At 36.6% G+C, this 15,469-nt stretch overlaps 2 protein-coding genes across 2 annotated transcripts; both read right to left on the bottom strand.

Moving 5' to 3' along the window:
* Nucleotides 1–4,329: 4,329 nt before the first annotated feature.
* Nucleotides 4,330–6,137, bottom strand: LOC112148704 (nuclear factor 7, ovary-like). The gene has a single exon (XM_024275995.2). The coding sequence runs from the start codon at nt 6,016–6,018 to the stop codon at nt 4,600–4,602; it is 1,419 nt and encodes a 472-aa protein (XP_024131763.1). The 5' UTR covers nt 6,019–6,137; the 3' UTR covers nt 4,330–4,599.
* A 3,370-nt stretch (nt 6,138–9,507) lies between these two features.
* Nucleotides 9,508–11,368, bottom strand: LOC112148706 (nuclear factor 7, ovary-like). The gene has a single exon (XM_024275997.2). It carries the CDS (start codon nt 11,196–11,198, stop codon nt 9,783–9,785), a length of 1,416 nt encoding a protein of 471 aa, XP_024131765.1. The 5' UTR covers nt 11,199–11,368; the 3' UTR covers nt 9,508–9,782.
* Nucleotides 11,369–15,469: the final 4,101 nt, after the last annotated feature.

Genomic DNA, 15,469 nt, shown 5'->3' with positions numbered 1-15,469 from the left:
GTTTAACAATATTTTTAATGGTGTCACAAACTTTTGTTTTGTCAACAAGTATGAAAAGAGATATAAACAAATATTAATGATTGATTAAAATGGTTTAGGTCTCAAAGGTGTGGAACAGGTGAAAAATATGACTATTTAAAATATAAAATAAAAAGACAAGTTTTTCCAAAAACATAAGTGTGACAAAGCGTGGGTCAGGGTGAAGGAGAGCACATACATGTGCTTAAGATACTTTATTCTGACATGCACTGCAGTTCTACATCTTCATCTTCACACCAACGGAAATAAACACAGATTTCATTGTTCACTTTGCTTTGCTTCACCCACTTGGAATGAAGTCTTATGAGCCCGCCCACAGTCACTGGAAAAGTCAAATGATTGGCTAGAATATAGAATAACTGAATAACTGTGCTTTATAGTACCAATCGGGTTTTATGGTGGTGTTTTGGGTTTGGACAATCATTCTATTTTTATAACAATGAGATTGGCCGGGCTAGTGTGTTTAAGGGACAGATATTTTTACTAACAATAATAATAATTCCTGTAAACTTCCACAATCTGTCCAGACTATCTCCAAGCTCTCACTTTATGAATGGAGCCTGCAGGATGAACCACTTCATGAATCAGTCACGTGACAGCCGTGTAGTAAAGCTTCAGACGTCATCATTTTCAGCTCCTCCCCTACATGAAGCACACCTCAGCTCACCTGGAAACTCCTCCTCCCCCGCTCTGCAGTGAAGCCTCTATGCACAGCGTTCCACATCACAGTAAAACTGGGACCTCACAGCCTTAAAACATAACCATTTTAATTCTGTAAATTTAATCTGTGAGGAAAATAAACATTAACATAATAACATTTTTTTTACATCAGTTACTCATTTTTTACATGAGTTTATAGTTATTGATAAGTTAAAACAACAAAACGACCTAAAGAGCTAAAAGATCCAGATGGTTACAAGAACTGGAGCTGCAGCTCTGCAACGTCTCAAAAGAATCATGACAGGAGAGGATTCCTTATTTACTGGTTTACTTTTTGGACTGTTTTAGATTCATTTTCTCTGTGAAGATTACAGAAAAGGATTGTTAAAATATGGTTTTATGTAGCTTTCTGTAAAAACACAATTGTTCGCGTTTAGAAAAATGTTTAGATTGTTTAGATTTTTCTGATAGTTTACAAACCGACCCCGGCCCCCCATCAGTGAAGAAAACAGTTATGTGACCCTCACAGGAAAAACTGTCCTAAACAGTGAAGCGTTTGCATAGAAGAGGATGATGTTCAAACAAACACAGCAGGTTAAACACAAGAACACCAAAAGGAAAATGGCATTAGATGTTAAATGATAAGAATATTATGTCATTTTGAACTTCACTCAGTTAAAGGTGCGAAAGTTCAGCAACACAATCTCAGGAGAGGTGTGAGTTACATACTGGAGACACAAACAGGCACTAAAGAATACAAAAAGATTCAACCCAGACAATTGTAAATTATTCCAAAAGATTTATAAGATTTTATTTTTTATCAGTATTTATTTATTTTTTTAACAAAAAGTGGAAATTGGACTTAAATGATTCCAGCCCAAAAAGGTTTTTACCAAGAAGGTCGTGCTGGTCAGTTAATGTTTGAATTTCTATCTGTGAAATACAACGGGTGAAAGTAAAAAGATGTTCACAATGCAGAACAGAAGTCTGGATTTCAGGTTAACAAGATGAAGCAAAATGATTCTGACTTTAAAAGAAGAAGAGTTGAAAATGTGAAGAAGATGTTAAAACCTCATAAGTCAATCATTGTGATAAAGAAAAATATCTGTTATTTTTTATGAAAAAAGAGTCAAATCATCTCAATCAGACATTTCCAGATTTTCCAACAATGAAATATAACGTTTCTCAGTGAAAGTGTCTTTGTGAGCGTAGATGTGAGTCATGTCTTCTTGAGCTCTGGGCTCTGGCTCTGCTCTGAGTGTCTTTAGAACATATTCATTCAGCAATAAGATGAGATTGTTAAATATTTCTCAGCACTCAAACATTATCTTATTGTCTCCCTTGATGCTGAGAAGACATTTGATAGTATAGAGTGGAACTATTTATTTTTAATTTTGTAAATGTTTGGTCTAGGCAAAGGATTTTTTGATTTGATAAAATCAATAAGTGTTTTTGTAACAGTGTCAGATCACTAGAATTCAACAATGAAGAATACATCTAAACTAATTAGTAAACTTGTTTTTTTTATCATGAAGGTGCATCTTATTTAACTTGATTAAAGAATAACCTCACACTGTGACTCAGTGGTACAAAGACTTTTTCAAAACCTTCCCAAAGGAAAGAATTGGGACCAAATTAAGGAACAAGAACATTTTTTATGGATTTATGGCGCCCTCTGCTGGAACATCTACGTAATGATCTGGCTGACACTATTCAAAAGGTTCAGGTTCATTAGAATGACTCTCCTCATGTTTGTCTGCTTGATATTACCCTCTCATAATCCTTTATTAACCTCACTTTCTGTTCTTGAACTCATGTGTGTATAACGAAATGTTAGTAATTCCTTTATATTAACTCGTCCACAGACTTTCTACCTTTTATTGTGTTTTCATCTGTCTTAGCCCAGATCGACGTGTTTTGTCTTGTCTCTAGAACAGCTAATATACATTTGGCAGTTTTAGAATAAACTAATATAGTCATATTTTATAACCTAAAAACACAAACTCAGTCATTTATGTAAATTCTTTTACTGTATTTCTATTTATTTTAGTCAGTTTTTGGTGAACAGAAGGATCTATAACAGTTAGTTTTTGTTTTTAGTCTAGAAGGTGTTTCAAAACTTGGTTCAGAATTATGATGTGATAATAATACTAGAGCTGCACGGTGGTGCAGTGGTCAGCACTCTCATCTCACAGTATGAAGGTCTTGATTGAAATCCCAGCTGGATCTTTTCTGTACTAAGTTTGCATGTTCTCCCAAAGTTTTCCTCCAGCTTCCTCCCAGAGAACAAAAACATGAAACATAACTTGATTGTTGACTCTAAATTGCACCTCGGTGTGATTGTGTGTCCCTGTGACAGACAGGTGATCTGTTCAGGATGTATTTCACCTTCACTCAACAGTAGATGGACAGACTCTGTGACCCCAAAACAGATACAGTAAGTTAAGAAGATGGACGGAAAATAAAAATAACAAAAACATCAGTTGGATCAATTACATTTTATTGAATATTTCTACAAAGAAAGACGAGGAAATGATCATTGAGGATAATGTCCATCTTCTCTCACCCACAGACAGATGATGGCGCTGTTTGATCGTGTCAGATGTCTCAACACAAATAACCAGAATAGAGAGACAGAGGAACAGGAACATGTCAAACCATGATCACCTCTGAGGTTAGATTCTGGATCCTCATCACCTTTAATGGTAGTGAGGAAGGAGGTTCACAGAGTCACTTTAGTTTCTTTAAAAAATTGTCAAACTTCTAGAATTTACTGGATGAAATTTACCTTGATGTGTCTCAACCAAAGTGTTTATAACCAATCATCTTCCTCCTTTCCTGTTTGAACTGAAAGAAGGATCCAATCAGAAATGATCTCAACTCTACAGATCTCTGACTGTCGGCTCATGAGCAGAACAGAAAACCTGTTCGACTGGATTCAGAGCTCTGACTGAAAGAAAAACAGAATTTTTATGTATTTATCTGAAGACGGCTGCAGGATAAAAATCTGTTTATGAATCTATCTGAACCATTAATGAAAACCAAAACTTTGATCATATTTATTAAAGGTAATGGTTATAAGAAAACATTAATAACATAAAAGGAAAATCTGTCTTAAATAAATAATAAATAATGAAAATTTTCTTTCAAACATTTGAAAGTCTGACAGAAAGTTGGAGGTAAATGTGTTCAGAAAGACGGTCCAGTGACAGAGGGAACTTTCTCTCCATCTTCTGCTGATTTCAGGGATGAAAACCTCAAAGCAGAAACTGTCTACAGTTGGAGGGAAATGCAGAACAGAAATCTGAGTTTGATGTTAACAAGATGAAGAAAATGTTTCTGACTTGAGAAGAAGAAGACTTGAAAATGTGGAAAAACTGGCTTATAGTATCTCCATCTGTGGACTTTCTGGTTTGTCTGGTCTGTAAAGATTAAACTGAAGAAATATTTTCAGGTGTAGAAACACAGGTGAGCTTTTACTTGTGAAGAGGATTTAACAGCTTCACATTTATTTGAAATCAAACAGCTGGAAAATGTAATACTTTAAAGGACATTTTTAGAGAAAATTTGTTGAAATCTGGAATTGAATTCAGATGTAAAAAAAGTTTGAGACACTAAAGAACAAATGAAACAGATTCAATCAGCCTTTAATGAGAATTTACAAAACATCAACATTTTCTGGATCAATGCGGGAACAATTTTATCCAGAAAGAAAAATGATAAAAGAATATATGGAACAGATGTTTGAGATTTTTTTTTGGTTAAAATTTCGGTTTTGAAATCATATATTCAGGTTAATTGTTGCAGACAAATATTGTGAGAAAAAAAACCTGAACCACATTGTGATGATCATTGTGAGTAAAGAAAAATATTTCGTTATGACAAAAGTTTCTAATCATCTCAATCAGTCGGACAGATTTGGAGTTTAGAGGTTTTTGCATCTCCAGATTTTCCAACATTGAAATATGGTAAAAGTTTCTCAGTGAAAGTGTCTTTGTGAGTGTAGATGTGAGTCATGTCTTCAGGGTTGTAGAAGGACACCTCCCCCCTGTCATAGTCCAGCTGGACTCTGATCTTCTGGAGACTCTTGGTCACAGTGACAGTCTGACAAACACAGTTTGTGTATTTTCCACTACGGTGTACTAAACACCAGATTCCATCGTTTGGTGAAGCAGAACATTCTCCCTTCCTGTTAACAGACTCTTTAGCCACACCAATGTTCCAGATAGGATGATCTCCCACCTCCACCTCCCAGCTGTGTTTCCCTGATCTGAAACCCTCAGAACCAAAAACATTATTATATTTCATGTTTCTCTCTGGATTATCAGGAAGCTGCTGAGAAGTTTCTCCATTTCTCACACTGGTCAGATCATCAGACAGATAGAGACATCCAGGTGCAGTGTTTGGGTCCAGGAGGACGGGACTGAAGTGGACCTTCTCCTTCATCTTCTCCCAGACTCTGAAGGACAGGTTGCCCACATGTTTGGCCACATCTATCAGAGCTCCTGAGAGCAGCTGTGGGTCTGACAGCGAGCTCTGGGCTCTGGCTCTGCTCTGAGTGTCTTTAGAACTGCTGAGGAACGCCTCCTTGTCTTTCTGCAGCTCTGCTTCAACAGCACTGATACTTTCTGACAGAGAGGACATCTGCTCCTGGATCCTCTTCATCTCTCTGCTCACAGTCTTCCCCTTCTGCTCCTCTTCCTCCCTCAGAGCTGCCAGTCTGGACTCCTCTTCCTCCTTCAGGAACTGGTGGAGCTTGTTGAACTCTGCTCTGATCTGTGTCTCTGTGGACAGCAGCTGCTTCTTGGAGTGTTGAATCATCTGATTGTATGTTTCCTCCACTTCTTTGTATTTCATCTTCTTGTCCTGCAGAGACTTTAAGTCAGATTTCAGCTCCTCCTTCAGCTCTCTGACTGCTTCTTCTACAGGAACCACTTTGTGACTCTGGTGCAGAGAAAACTCACAGACAGAACAAAAAGCTCTCTGCTCGTCTGTACAGAACAGACTGGTTTCTCCTGGATGTTTCCTGCAGACCTCCATGATCTTCTGTTCTCCTGTTTTTGTCTCTGATGATTCAGATTTCTGTCTTCCAGCAAACGAGTCAGCAAGTTCCTTCAGACCAAAGTTCACAAGTGGACGATCTTTAGATGATTTTCTTTTACAGATGGGACAGTTTTTGTTCTGAGTTTGTTCCCAGAACGTCTGCAGACAGCTCGAACAGAAGTTGTGGTTGCAGCTCAGAGTTACAGGATCATTGAAAGTCTCTGAACAAACGTGACAGTTCAGGAAAGATTCAAAAAGAGCAGCTCTCTCAGCCATTTCAGTCTCAGGACTCACCAGCTTCTGTCTTTAAGTTCAGGATGAAAATATTCCACAAATCTTTGTTTTTCCAGGAGAGATTCAAACAGCTTTAATGGCGTCTGAGTTCAGTTCAAGAGTCAGAATACTTTCGGTTTCCCCAGATGTCATTTCCTCTTTCTTACCAAAGGTGCGGTAACAATTTTTTTTCCTTTTGATCATGTTTCAAAGTCTTCAAACCTTTATTTAAACAACAGTTCATGCAGCTACACATTTTAAAATTATCTTTTCCAAAAACTGTACATCTAACAAACATTATGAAATTTGTCATACAAAAAAATGTAAGATAACAAATAAAAACAAATTGGGTTTTATACAGTATAGAACCACTTCTGCACATTTAAAGAGTTTGGGGAATTTTTGTTTCCATACATTCAAGTGAATTAAAAAAAAAGAAATATCTTGTTTCTCCATGAGTGGTTTGATTTTAAAACATTTAGTTTTTTTTATTTAACCTTTTATGAACTTCATATGTTTTAAACATTATTCATTTTCTATTAAACATTTTAATGACCAAACTCTTAAAGTAAATTTGAAAAAGCATGACATTTTAATTGTTCAAAGACTGTGGCCTAAATCACATGTGAGGCCTACATAAGATCCTTTTAAATGGAAATTTAAAAAGAACTTGAATTGACCCCATAACTGGGAAATTGCATTAATTTCTTATTTATTTATTTATTTATTTTAACTGAAGAAACTAATATACTGTGATGTGGGCTCGCCGTCCTGCTCTGAAGAGGCGGGCGGGGAGAGCAGCACAGGTGGTGGTCATCACAGCTTGATTGGAAACTGATAAAGGAGAGGCAGCAGCACACTGCTGGAAGAGCATTCGCCAGAGCAGCCAGCCGCTCAATCCTTCGGGGGGAGGGTGCCACTCGCTGCCAGGTAGGGCTGCCGGCGGTGAAGATGGTTAGAGAGGAGGAGCACGATCATTGTGATAAAGAAAAATATCTGTTATTTTTTATGAAAAAAGAGTCAAACCATCTCAATCAGACATTTCCAGATTTTCCAACAATGAAATATAAAGTTTCTGAGTGAAAGTGTCTTTGTGAGTGTAGATGTGAGTCATGTCTTCTTGAGCTCTGGGCTCTGGCTCTGCTCTGAGTGTCTTTAGAACATATTCATTCAGCAATAAGATGAGATTGTTAAATATTTTTCAGCACTCAAACATTATCTTATTGTCTCCCTTGATGCTGAGAAGACATTTGATATTATAGAGTGGAACTATTTATTTTTCATTTTGAAAAGGTTTGGTCTAGAAAAAGGATTTATTGATTTGATAAAATCAATAAGTGTTTTTGTAACGGTCGTCAGATGAATTCAACAATGAAGAATACATCTAAATTAATTATTACACTTTTTTTTTATATCATGAAGGTGCATCTTATTCAACTGGATTAAATAAAAACTTCCCACTGTGACTCAGTGGTACAAAGACTTTTTCAAAACCTTCCCAAAGGAAAGAATTGGGACCAAATTAAGGAACAAGGACATTTTTATGGATTTATGGCGCCCTCTGCTGGAGCATCTACGTAATGATCTGGCTGACACTATTCAAAAGGTTCAGGCTCATTTGAATGACACTCCTCATGTTTGTCTGCTTGATATTACCCTCTCATAATCCTTTATTAACCTCACTTTCTGTTCTTCAACCATGTGTGTATAACGAAAATGTTAGTGATTCCTATATATTAACTCGTCCACAGACTTTCTACCTTTTATTGTGTTTTCATCTGTCTTAGCCCAGATCGACGTGTTTTGTCTTGTCTCTAGAACAGCTAATATACATTTGGCAGTTTTAGAATAAACTAACATAGTCATATTTTATAACCTAAAAACACAAACTCAGTCATTTATGTGAATTATTTTACTGTATTACCATTTATTTTAGTCATTTTTTTTTTGAACGTAAGGATCTATAACATTTGGTTTTTGGATTTAGTCTAGAAAGTGTTTGAAAACTTGGTTCAGAATTATGATGTGATGAATAATACTAGAGTGTTACAGTGGTCAGCACTCTCATCTCACAGTAAGAAGGTCCTGTTCAAATCCAAGCTTGATATTTTCTGTAGGCTACTGAGTTTGCATGTTCTCCCAAAGTTTTCTGCGGGTCCTCCACCTTCTTCCCAGACAACAGAAACATGCCTCTTAGGTTGATTGTTGACTCTAAATTTCACCTCGGTGTGATTGTGTGTCCCTGTGACAGACAGGTGATCTGTTCAGGATGTATTTCACCTTCACTCAACAGTAGATGGACAGACTCTGTGACCCCAAAACAGATACAGTAAGTTAAGAAGATGGATGGAAAATAAAAATAACAAAAACATCAGTTAGATCAATTACATTTTATTGAATATTTCTACAAAGAAAGACAAATGATCATTGAGGATAATGTCCATCTTCTCTCACCCACAGACAGATGATGGCGCTGTTTGATCGTGTCAGAAGTCTCAACACAAATAACCCGAATAGAGAGACAAAATGACAGGAACATGTCAAACCATGATCACCTCTGAGGTTAGATTCTGGATCCTCATCACCTTTACTGGTAGTGAGGAAGGAGGTTCACAGAGTCACTTTAGTTTCTTTAAAAAGTTGTCAAACTTCTAGAATTTACTGGATCAAATTTACCTTGATGTATCTCAACCAAAGTGTTTATAACCAATCATCTTCCTCCTTTCCTGTTTGAACTGAAAGAAGGATCCAATCAGAAATGATCTCAACTCTACAGATCTCTGACTGTCGGCTCATGAGCAGAACAGAAAACCTGTTCGACTGGATTCAGAGCTCTGACTGACAGAAAAACAGAATTTTTATTTATCTGAAGGCGGCTGCAGGATAAAAATCTGTTTATGAATCCATCTGATCCATTAATGAAAACCAAAATTTTGATCGTATTTATTAAAGGTAATGGTTATAAGAAAACATTAATAACATAAAATGAAAATCTGTCTTAAAAAAATAATAAATAATAAAAATTTTCTTTCAAACATTTGAAAGTCTGACAGAAAGTTGGAGGTAAATGTGTTCAGAAAGACGGTCCAGTGACAGAGGGAACTTTCTCTCCATCTTCTGCAGATTTCAGGGATGAAAACCTCAAAGCAGAAACTGTCTACAGTTGGAGGAAAATGCAGAACAGAAATCTGGGTTTGATGTTAACAAGATGAAGAAAATGTTTCTGACTTGAGAAGAAGAAGACTTGAAAATGTAAAAAAAAAACTGGCTTATATCTCCATCTGTGGAGTCTCTGGTTTGTCTGGTCTGTAAAGATCCGACTGAAGAATTATTTTGAGCTTTTACTCACGAAGAGGATTTAACAGCTTCAAATTTATTTGAAATCAAACAGCTGAAAAATGAAATACTTTAAAGGAAATTTTTAGAGAAAATTTGTTGAAATCTGGAATTGAATTCAGATGTAAAAAAGTTTGAGACACTAAAGAACAAATGAAACAGATTCAATCAGCCTTTAATGAGAATTTACAAAACATCAACATTTTCTGGATCAATGAAGGAACAATTTTATCCAGAAGGAAAAATGATAAGAGAATAAATGGAACAGATGTTTGAGATTTTTTGGTGAAATTTCAGTTTTTAAATAATATTTTCAAGTTAATTGTTGCAAAAAATATTGTGAGAAAAAAAAACCTGAACCACATTGTAATGATCATTGTGATGAAAGAAAAAGATCTCATTTTTTTTTTTATGACAAAAGTCAAATCATCTCAATCAGTCGGACAGATTTGGAGTTTAGAGGTTTTTCCACCTCCAGATTCTCCAACATTGAAATATGGTAAAAGTTTCTCAGTGAAAGTGTCTTTGTGAGTGTAGATGTGAGTCATGTCTTCAGGGTTGTAGAAGGACACCTCCCCCCTGTCATAGTCCAGCTGGACTCTGATCTTCTGGAGACTCTTGGTCACAGTGACAGTCTGATCATCACCGTTAGTGTATTCTCCATTATCATGTGATAAACACCAGAATCCATCTTTTGGTGAAGCAGAACACTCTCCCTTCCTGTTAACACACTCTTTAGCTACACCAATGTTCCAGTGAGGATGATCTCCCACCTCCACCTCCCAGCTGTGTTTCCCTGATCTGAAACCCTCAGAACCAAAAACATCACAATATTTCATGTTTCTCTCTGGATTATCTGGAAGCTTCTGAGAAGTTTCTCCATTTCTCACACTGGTCAGATCATCAGACAGATAAAGCCATCTGTTTGCAGTGTTTGGGTCCAGGAGGACGAGACTGAAGTGGACCTTCTCCTTCATCTTCTCCCAGACTCTGAAGGACAGGTTGCCCACATGTTTGGCCACATCTATCAGAGCTCCTGAGAGCAGCTGTGGGTCTGACAGCGAGCTCTGGGCCCTGGCTCTGCTCTGAGTGTCTTTAGAACTGCTGAGGAACGCCTCCTTGTCTTTCTGCAGCTCTGCTTCAACAGCACTGATACTTTCTGACAGAGAGGACATCTGCTCCTGGATCCTCTTCATCTCTCTGCTCACAGTCTTCCTCTTCTGCTCCTCTTCCTCCCTCAGAGCTGCCAGTCTGGACTCCTCTTCCTCCTTCAGGAACTGGTGGAGCTTGTTGAACTCTGCTCTGATCTGTGTCTCTGTGGACAGCAGCTGCTTCTTGGAGTGTTGAATCATCTGATTGTATGTTTCCTCCGCTTCTTTGTATTTCATCTTCTTGTCCTGCAGAGACTTTAAGTCAGATTTCAGCTCCTCCTTCAGCTCTCTGACTGCTTCTTCTACAGGAACCACTTTGTGATTCTGGTGCTGAAAAAACTCACAAACAGGACAAAAAGCTCTCTGCTCGTCTTTACAGAACAGATTGGTTTCTCCTGAATGTTTCCTGCAGACCTCCATGATTTTCTGCTCTCCTGTTTTTGTCTCTGATGATTCTGATTTCTGTCTTCCAGCAAACGAGTCAGCAAGTTCCTTCAGACTGAAGTTCACAGCAGGAAACTCTTTAGATGATTTTCTTTTACAGATGGGACAGTTTTTGTTCTGAGTTTGTTCCCAGAACGTCTGCAGACAGCTCCCACAGAAGTTGTGGTTGCAGCTCAGAGTTACAGGATCATTGAAAGTATCTGAACAAATGTGACAGTTCAGGAATTCCAGAAGAGCAGCTCTCTCAGCCATTTGTAAGCAAAGTCTTTCCGTCTCAGGACTCACCAGCTTCTGTCTTTACGTTCAGGATGAAAATATTCCACAAATCGTTGTTTTTTCAGCAGAGACTTAGACACTTTTAATGGCGTCTGAGTTCAGTTCAACAAAGTCAGAATAGTTTCGGTTTCCTTCAGTTTCATTTCCTTTTTCCTAGAGAAGCTGCAGTGCAGTTTCTCTCCACTAGAGGGCTAGTTACACAGGTGATTTACTATAGTAAACAATCTCGTTTATTTTCAACGAATTTCTCCTGTATTTTCATGTTAAAGCTGCTTAACACTAAAATCACGAAGTAGCCTGCAGATTACATCCTGTAAATAAATGTTATATCTATTTGAATTATCAGTTACAATAAAGAGACCTTTTTTTATTTGTGTAAAATATTGGATTTACATTAGATATTACATTCATTTAAAGTAAAATTGTTTTGGAAACAACGATTTTAAATACTTTAAAAATTATAGTTTAAAAATACTATTAATTTTAAAAAAGACTCTATTTATGTCTAAAAAATGCTGTCGTTCTGATAGTTTATAGATGAAGGGCTAAATTTTATGTCAGGTGCAGTTCTAAATTTGAAAATATCTTTGCTCTGAACATTGTTATAGAATTTTCCGTCCCCTCATAATAAACTGTGTAGATCTACATTAAACTGTGCCTTACCTTTGCAAAACACGCTGTTAGACAAAATACAAAGACCTCTTCGGGAGCTGCAGCTGTTTGAGAATTTCCCTGAGAAGGGTGCAAACCCAAAACCCAAACAAACAAAGGACAGGTCTAAATCTGTGAACCTAGACTTGTCTCGCACACTCACTCAGATGTCTCCCAAAATGACAGTGTGTCTCTGATGCTCTGCTTGTGTGGGCTAAATTATCCTTCTTCAGAAGAAAAAATCAACTCAGATTAAGACAGAAAGAATGAAAAGTTATTATTCCACCAGCAGATACAAATTTCCACCACAATATAAGTAGAATAGCAAACTTAAGGCAGTACAAAGTTTACATCTCTGCCATGTAATGTACATAACTCCTAGTATTAAAAAAATATCAACATTTTTATTTTTCAATGTCAGTGTTAAAACAAAACTCGTATCAAAAGTTACTATAAAGTTGATATTTATACAGTAGATCTATATGGTCGACACGTTCGTAGTGAAATTAAAGTTTTATTGACAAATCAAAACTCTATGCGGTTCTTCATTCTGAAATCCAGCTGCAAACAGAAGGAAAAGACTTTGGTTTGAAACGTGATTTTTTTTTTATTTAAAAACAATACATGGCATCAAAATAATACAAAATGAAATGATAACAGTTAATAAATGAAAAGGAGCAGAAAGAAGAAAATTATATTATATGCCCCTATCTCTAAATCAAAATAAGTAAATCAAAGTACACAAAAAAATGATTCTTACATAAATGTTAAGCCCAGTCTAAACTTTAAATGAACATATACACATAAATACATAAAAAGTTATCTACACAAACCCTCATTCAACCATATTTATCTACACAAGGTTCAGAGGCATTCAATTTTATGAAATACATTTTCTACATATCTGTAATATTTGCTTAACATGTCACTTTTAATAACACTTAAAGGCAGCAATTGTTTCTCTATGTTCAGTTTCTTTGTCCAATTCATTCCATGTGTTTTTTGTTTGTGTATTTTGTGACAGGAGGATTCCAATAGTTTTGTCCAACTTTTACAAACAAATCCTTCAGTTTTGGAAGTTGATATTTAATCACATTTTCACTCCTGAAGGGTCAACACTTTAGAACACTTGAATTTTAGTCTGTATGAAAGTAAAAGGCGAAAAAAATAGTACCCTACTGGTTTCTAAACTTCAGAGCTCCTAAGGTAGGGGTCTTTAACTGAAATGTAAAGAGGTCCAGTTAGAACGCATTACTTGAAGTTAAGGTCCATAAAACAAACATTATAATTTATTTTTAAGTAGCTGAGTATTGGTGGCACATCTGCATGTAATTAATTTCTTTATTTGCGACTTTTTAGATGTAGTAAATAAATAAAGCAAAAAACTGTATTTTCTAAGTATAATAATAAACATGAACCCATCGTGTCTGTAACTTTATTGTGATTATGTGAAACATTCTTGTATCTGTCACTGCATATTATGCAGAGAGGTTTGATTTGTGAAAACAAATGTCTATTAATCCATGTTTGGAGGAAGACTCCTGCTTGTGTCTATAAACATCAGCTTTATATTTCTCTGAAGTGGAAAGCTCTTCTTCAGGTTCCTCACAGCTATTTTCTCCCTCCCCCAGCCCAAAAAAGAAAGTTTCTAAATATGTCATTTTGTTTGGCTTTCATTAACGTTTAGCTTTGGGCCTTCAACTTAGCTAGCGCTCTGGAGGAGGAAGAGGAGCAGAAGAGGAAGACTGTGAGCAGAGAGATGAAGAGGATCCAGGAGCAGATGTCCTCTCTGTCAGAAAGTATCAGTGCTGTTGAAGCAGAGCTGCAGAAAGACAAGGAGGCGTTCCTCAGCAGTTCTAAAGACACTCAGAGCAGAGCCAGAGCCCAGAGCTCGCTGTCAGACCCACAGCTGCTCTCAGGAGCTCTGATAGATGTGGCCAAACATGTGGGCAACCTGTCCTTCAGAGTCTGGGAGAAGATGAAGGACTAAGCTTAAGTGTCAGGACTCACTCAGCCATGTCCTCCTCCGACCACCAGAGCGACCCTTCTCCTGAGTGCTAACCATCTTCAGCACCTTCCTCACTCCACCGCTTCGGTCTTCTCAACGCACAACTCATCATCATCATCTTCATAACCACTAGCATTTATACCCACTCCAGTCTTATCTTCACTGTGAAGTCTTGATTGTGTTTACCCGTCATTCTGAGGAGTTTACCTTGTTTGATTCTCCGTCTTTTTGACCTATGCCTGTTTACTCTCTCTTCTGCCTCGCCTCTGTATTTTTGACCATTGCCTGCTTTTTGACGCCGTTTATGTCCTTCCCTCGCTCTGTTCAGTCTAATCATTTGTACATGGATCCTAATGTCTCAGCCTCTTCGTCAGAGGTCTGGTAGTAATAGAATTGTCATTAACCTTGTGTTTCTGGAAAGCCACAGAAGGATGTGTTTACCTCACCTAATATTCTTTGCCTGTGTTTTGGCCAGACTACATTTCTCCTCTCAGTGACAACCACAGAAATGGTGTGTGTTTCTAATGAACAGGGTCCCAGGTTTTTCTGGAGAACGTCAAGATTGTTGGTATTTTTGCAGCCTGGACCCTCCACACATCAAACATCTGACTGCAGAGATAGGATATGATGTCGTACGGGAGAGGGTGGGGCTTTACGTTGTCCCTTTGAACATTCTGGTGGACAAAAATGGATTGGCCAGGGGGGTAAATCAAAACCCAATACCTACTTGCTCTAAACGCATAGCAAAGAACATGGAATGATTTGATTTGTTTTGTTTTTGATTTGTTATTTATAGAAAAATATCACAATTTTAAGTTAATTATTGGTAGCAAAAACAATAAAATCCAATACTGTATCAAACGGTATTGGATTGCATTAAATATTAGTCAACAGGGAAAGTTTTAGGAATTATTAAAGTATGAGATTAGAAGATTTGTTATCTGATTTTGTAAAATTCTGTTCCAAAAGAAAAATTCGATAAAGAAGAGTTAGTTAATTTATCACAAAAAAGAGATTTCATATAGTCCAGATTGAAATGGCTTGAAGAAGTTAGAAAAAATAGTAAATTTTGTTTAACATAAAACAAAAGAACAGAGAAATAATTTCACTGTCAAGATTAATTATAAATAATTCTGTTACAGATAATTACATAAAATGTTAAAAATACGTGTCAATATTTCATAGAGATCTCAGACAGTATTGATATATTTGAAATTTGATATTTCACTAACAGAAGTTTAACAATCAAGGGATATTTCGAAACAGGAATGAGATGAAAATGTTCTTAAATGTAGAGATAAAATGGAGAATGAGAAGTTTTAATTTTGTCAAACTACCAGACAATGATGCTTTGACCATATCATTTTATCACAGATTCTCATTTGTGAATTTCTCCTGGTTCTAAATGATGAATCTTTAAACAAAGAATTGCCTCACACAAGGAAATAAGATCTAACTCTCAAATTCAAAAAAGGATCCTTGAATCATAGATAATCAGTGTGGTGTTCCATTAATGAATAATGACTATAAATATTGTTTTAGCCCAAAGACTAAAAACGTCTTCCACGTCTTCATCATTCATGAGTCC

Source organism: Oryzias melastigma, linkage group LG9 (assembly GCF_002922805.2).
Source record: "Oryzias melastigma strain HK-1 linkage group LG9, ASM292280v2, whole genome shotgun sequence".
NCBI classification, from domain to species: Eukaryota; Metazoa; Chordata; class Actinopteri; order Beloniformes; family Adrianichthyidae; genus Oryzias; species Oryzias melastigma.
Note: the sequence above shows the minus strand (reverse complement) of the source record. Positions and strands in the feature narration are given on the sequence as shown.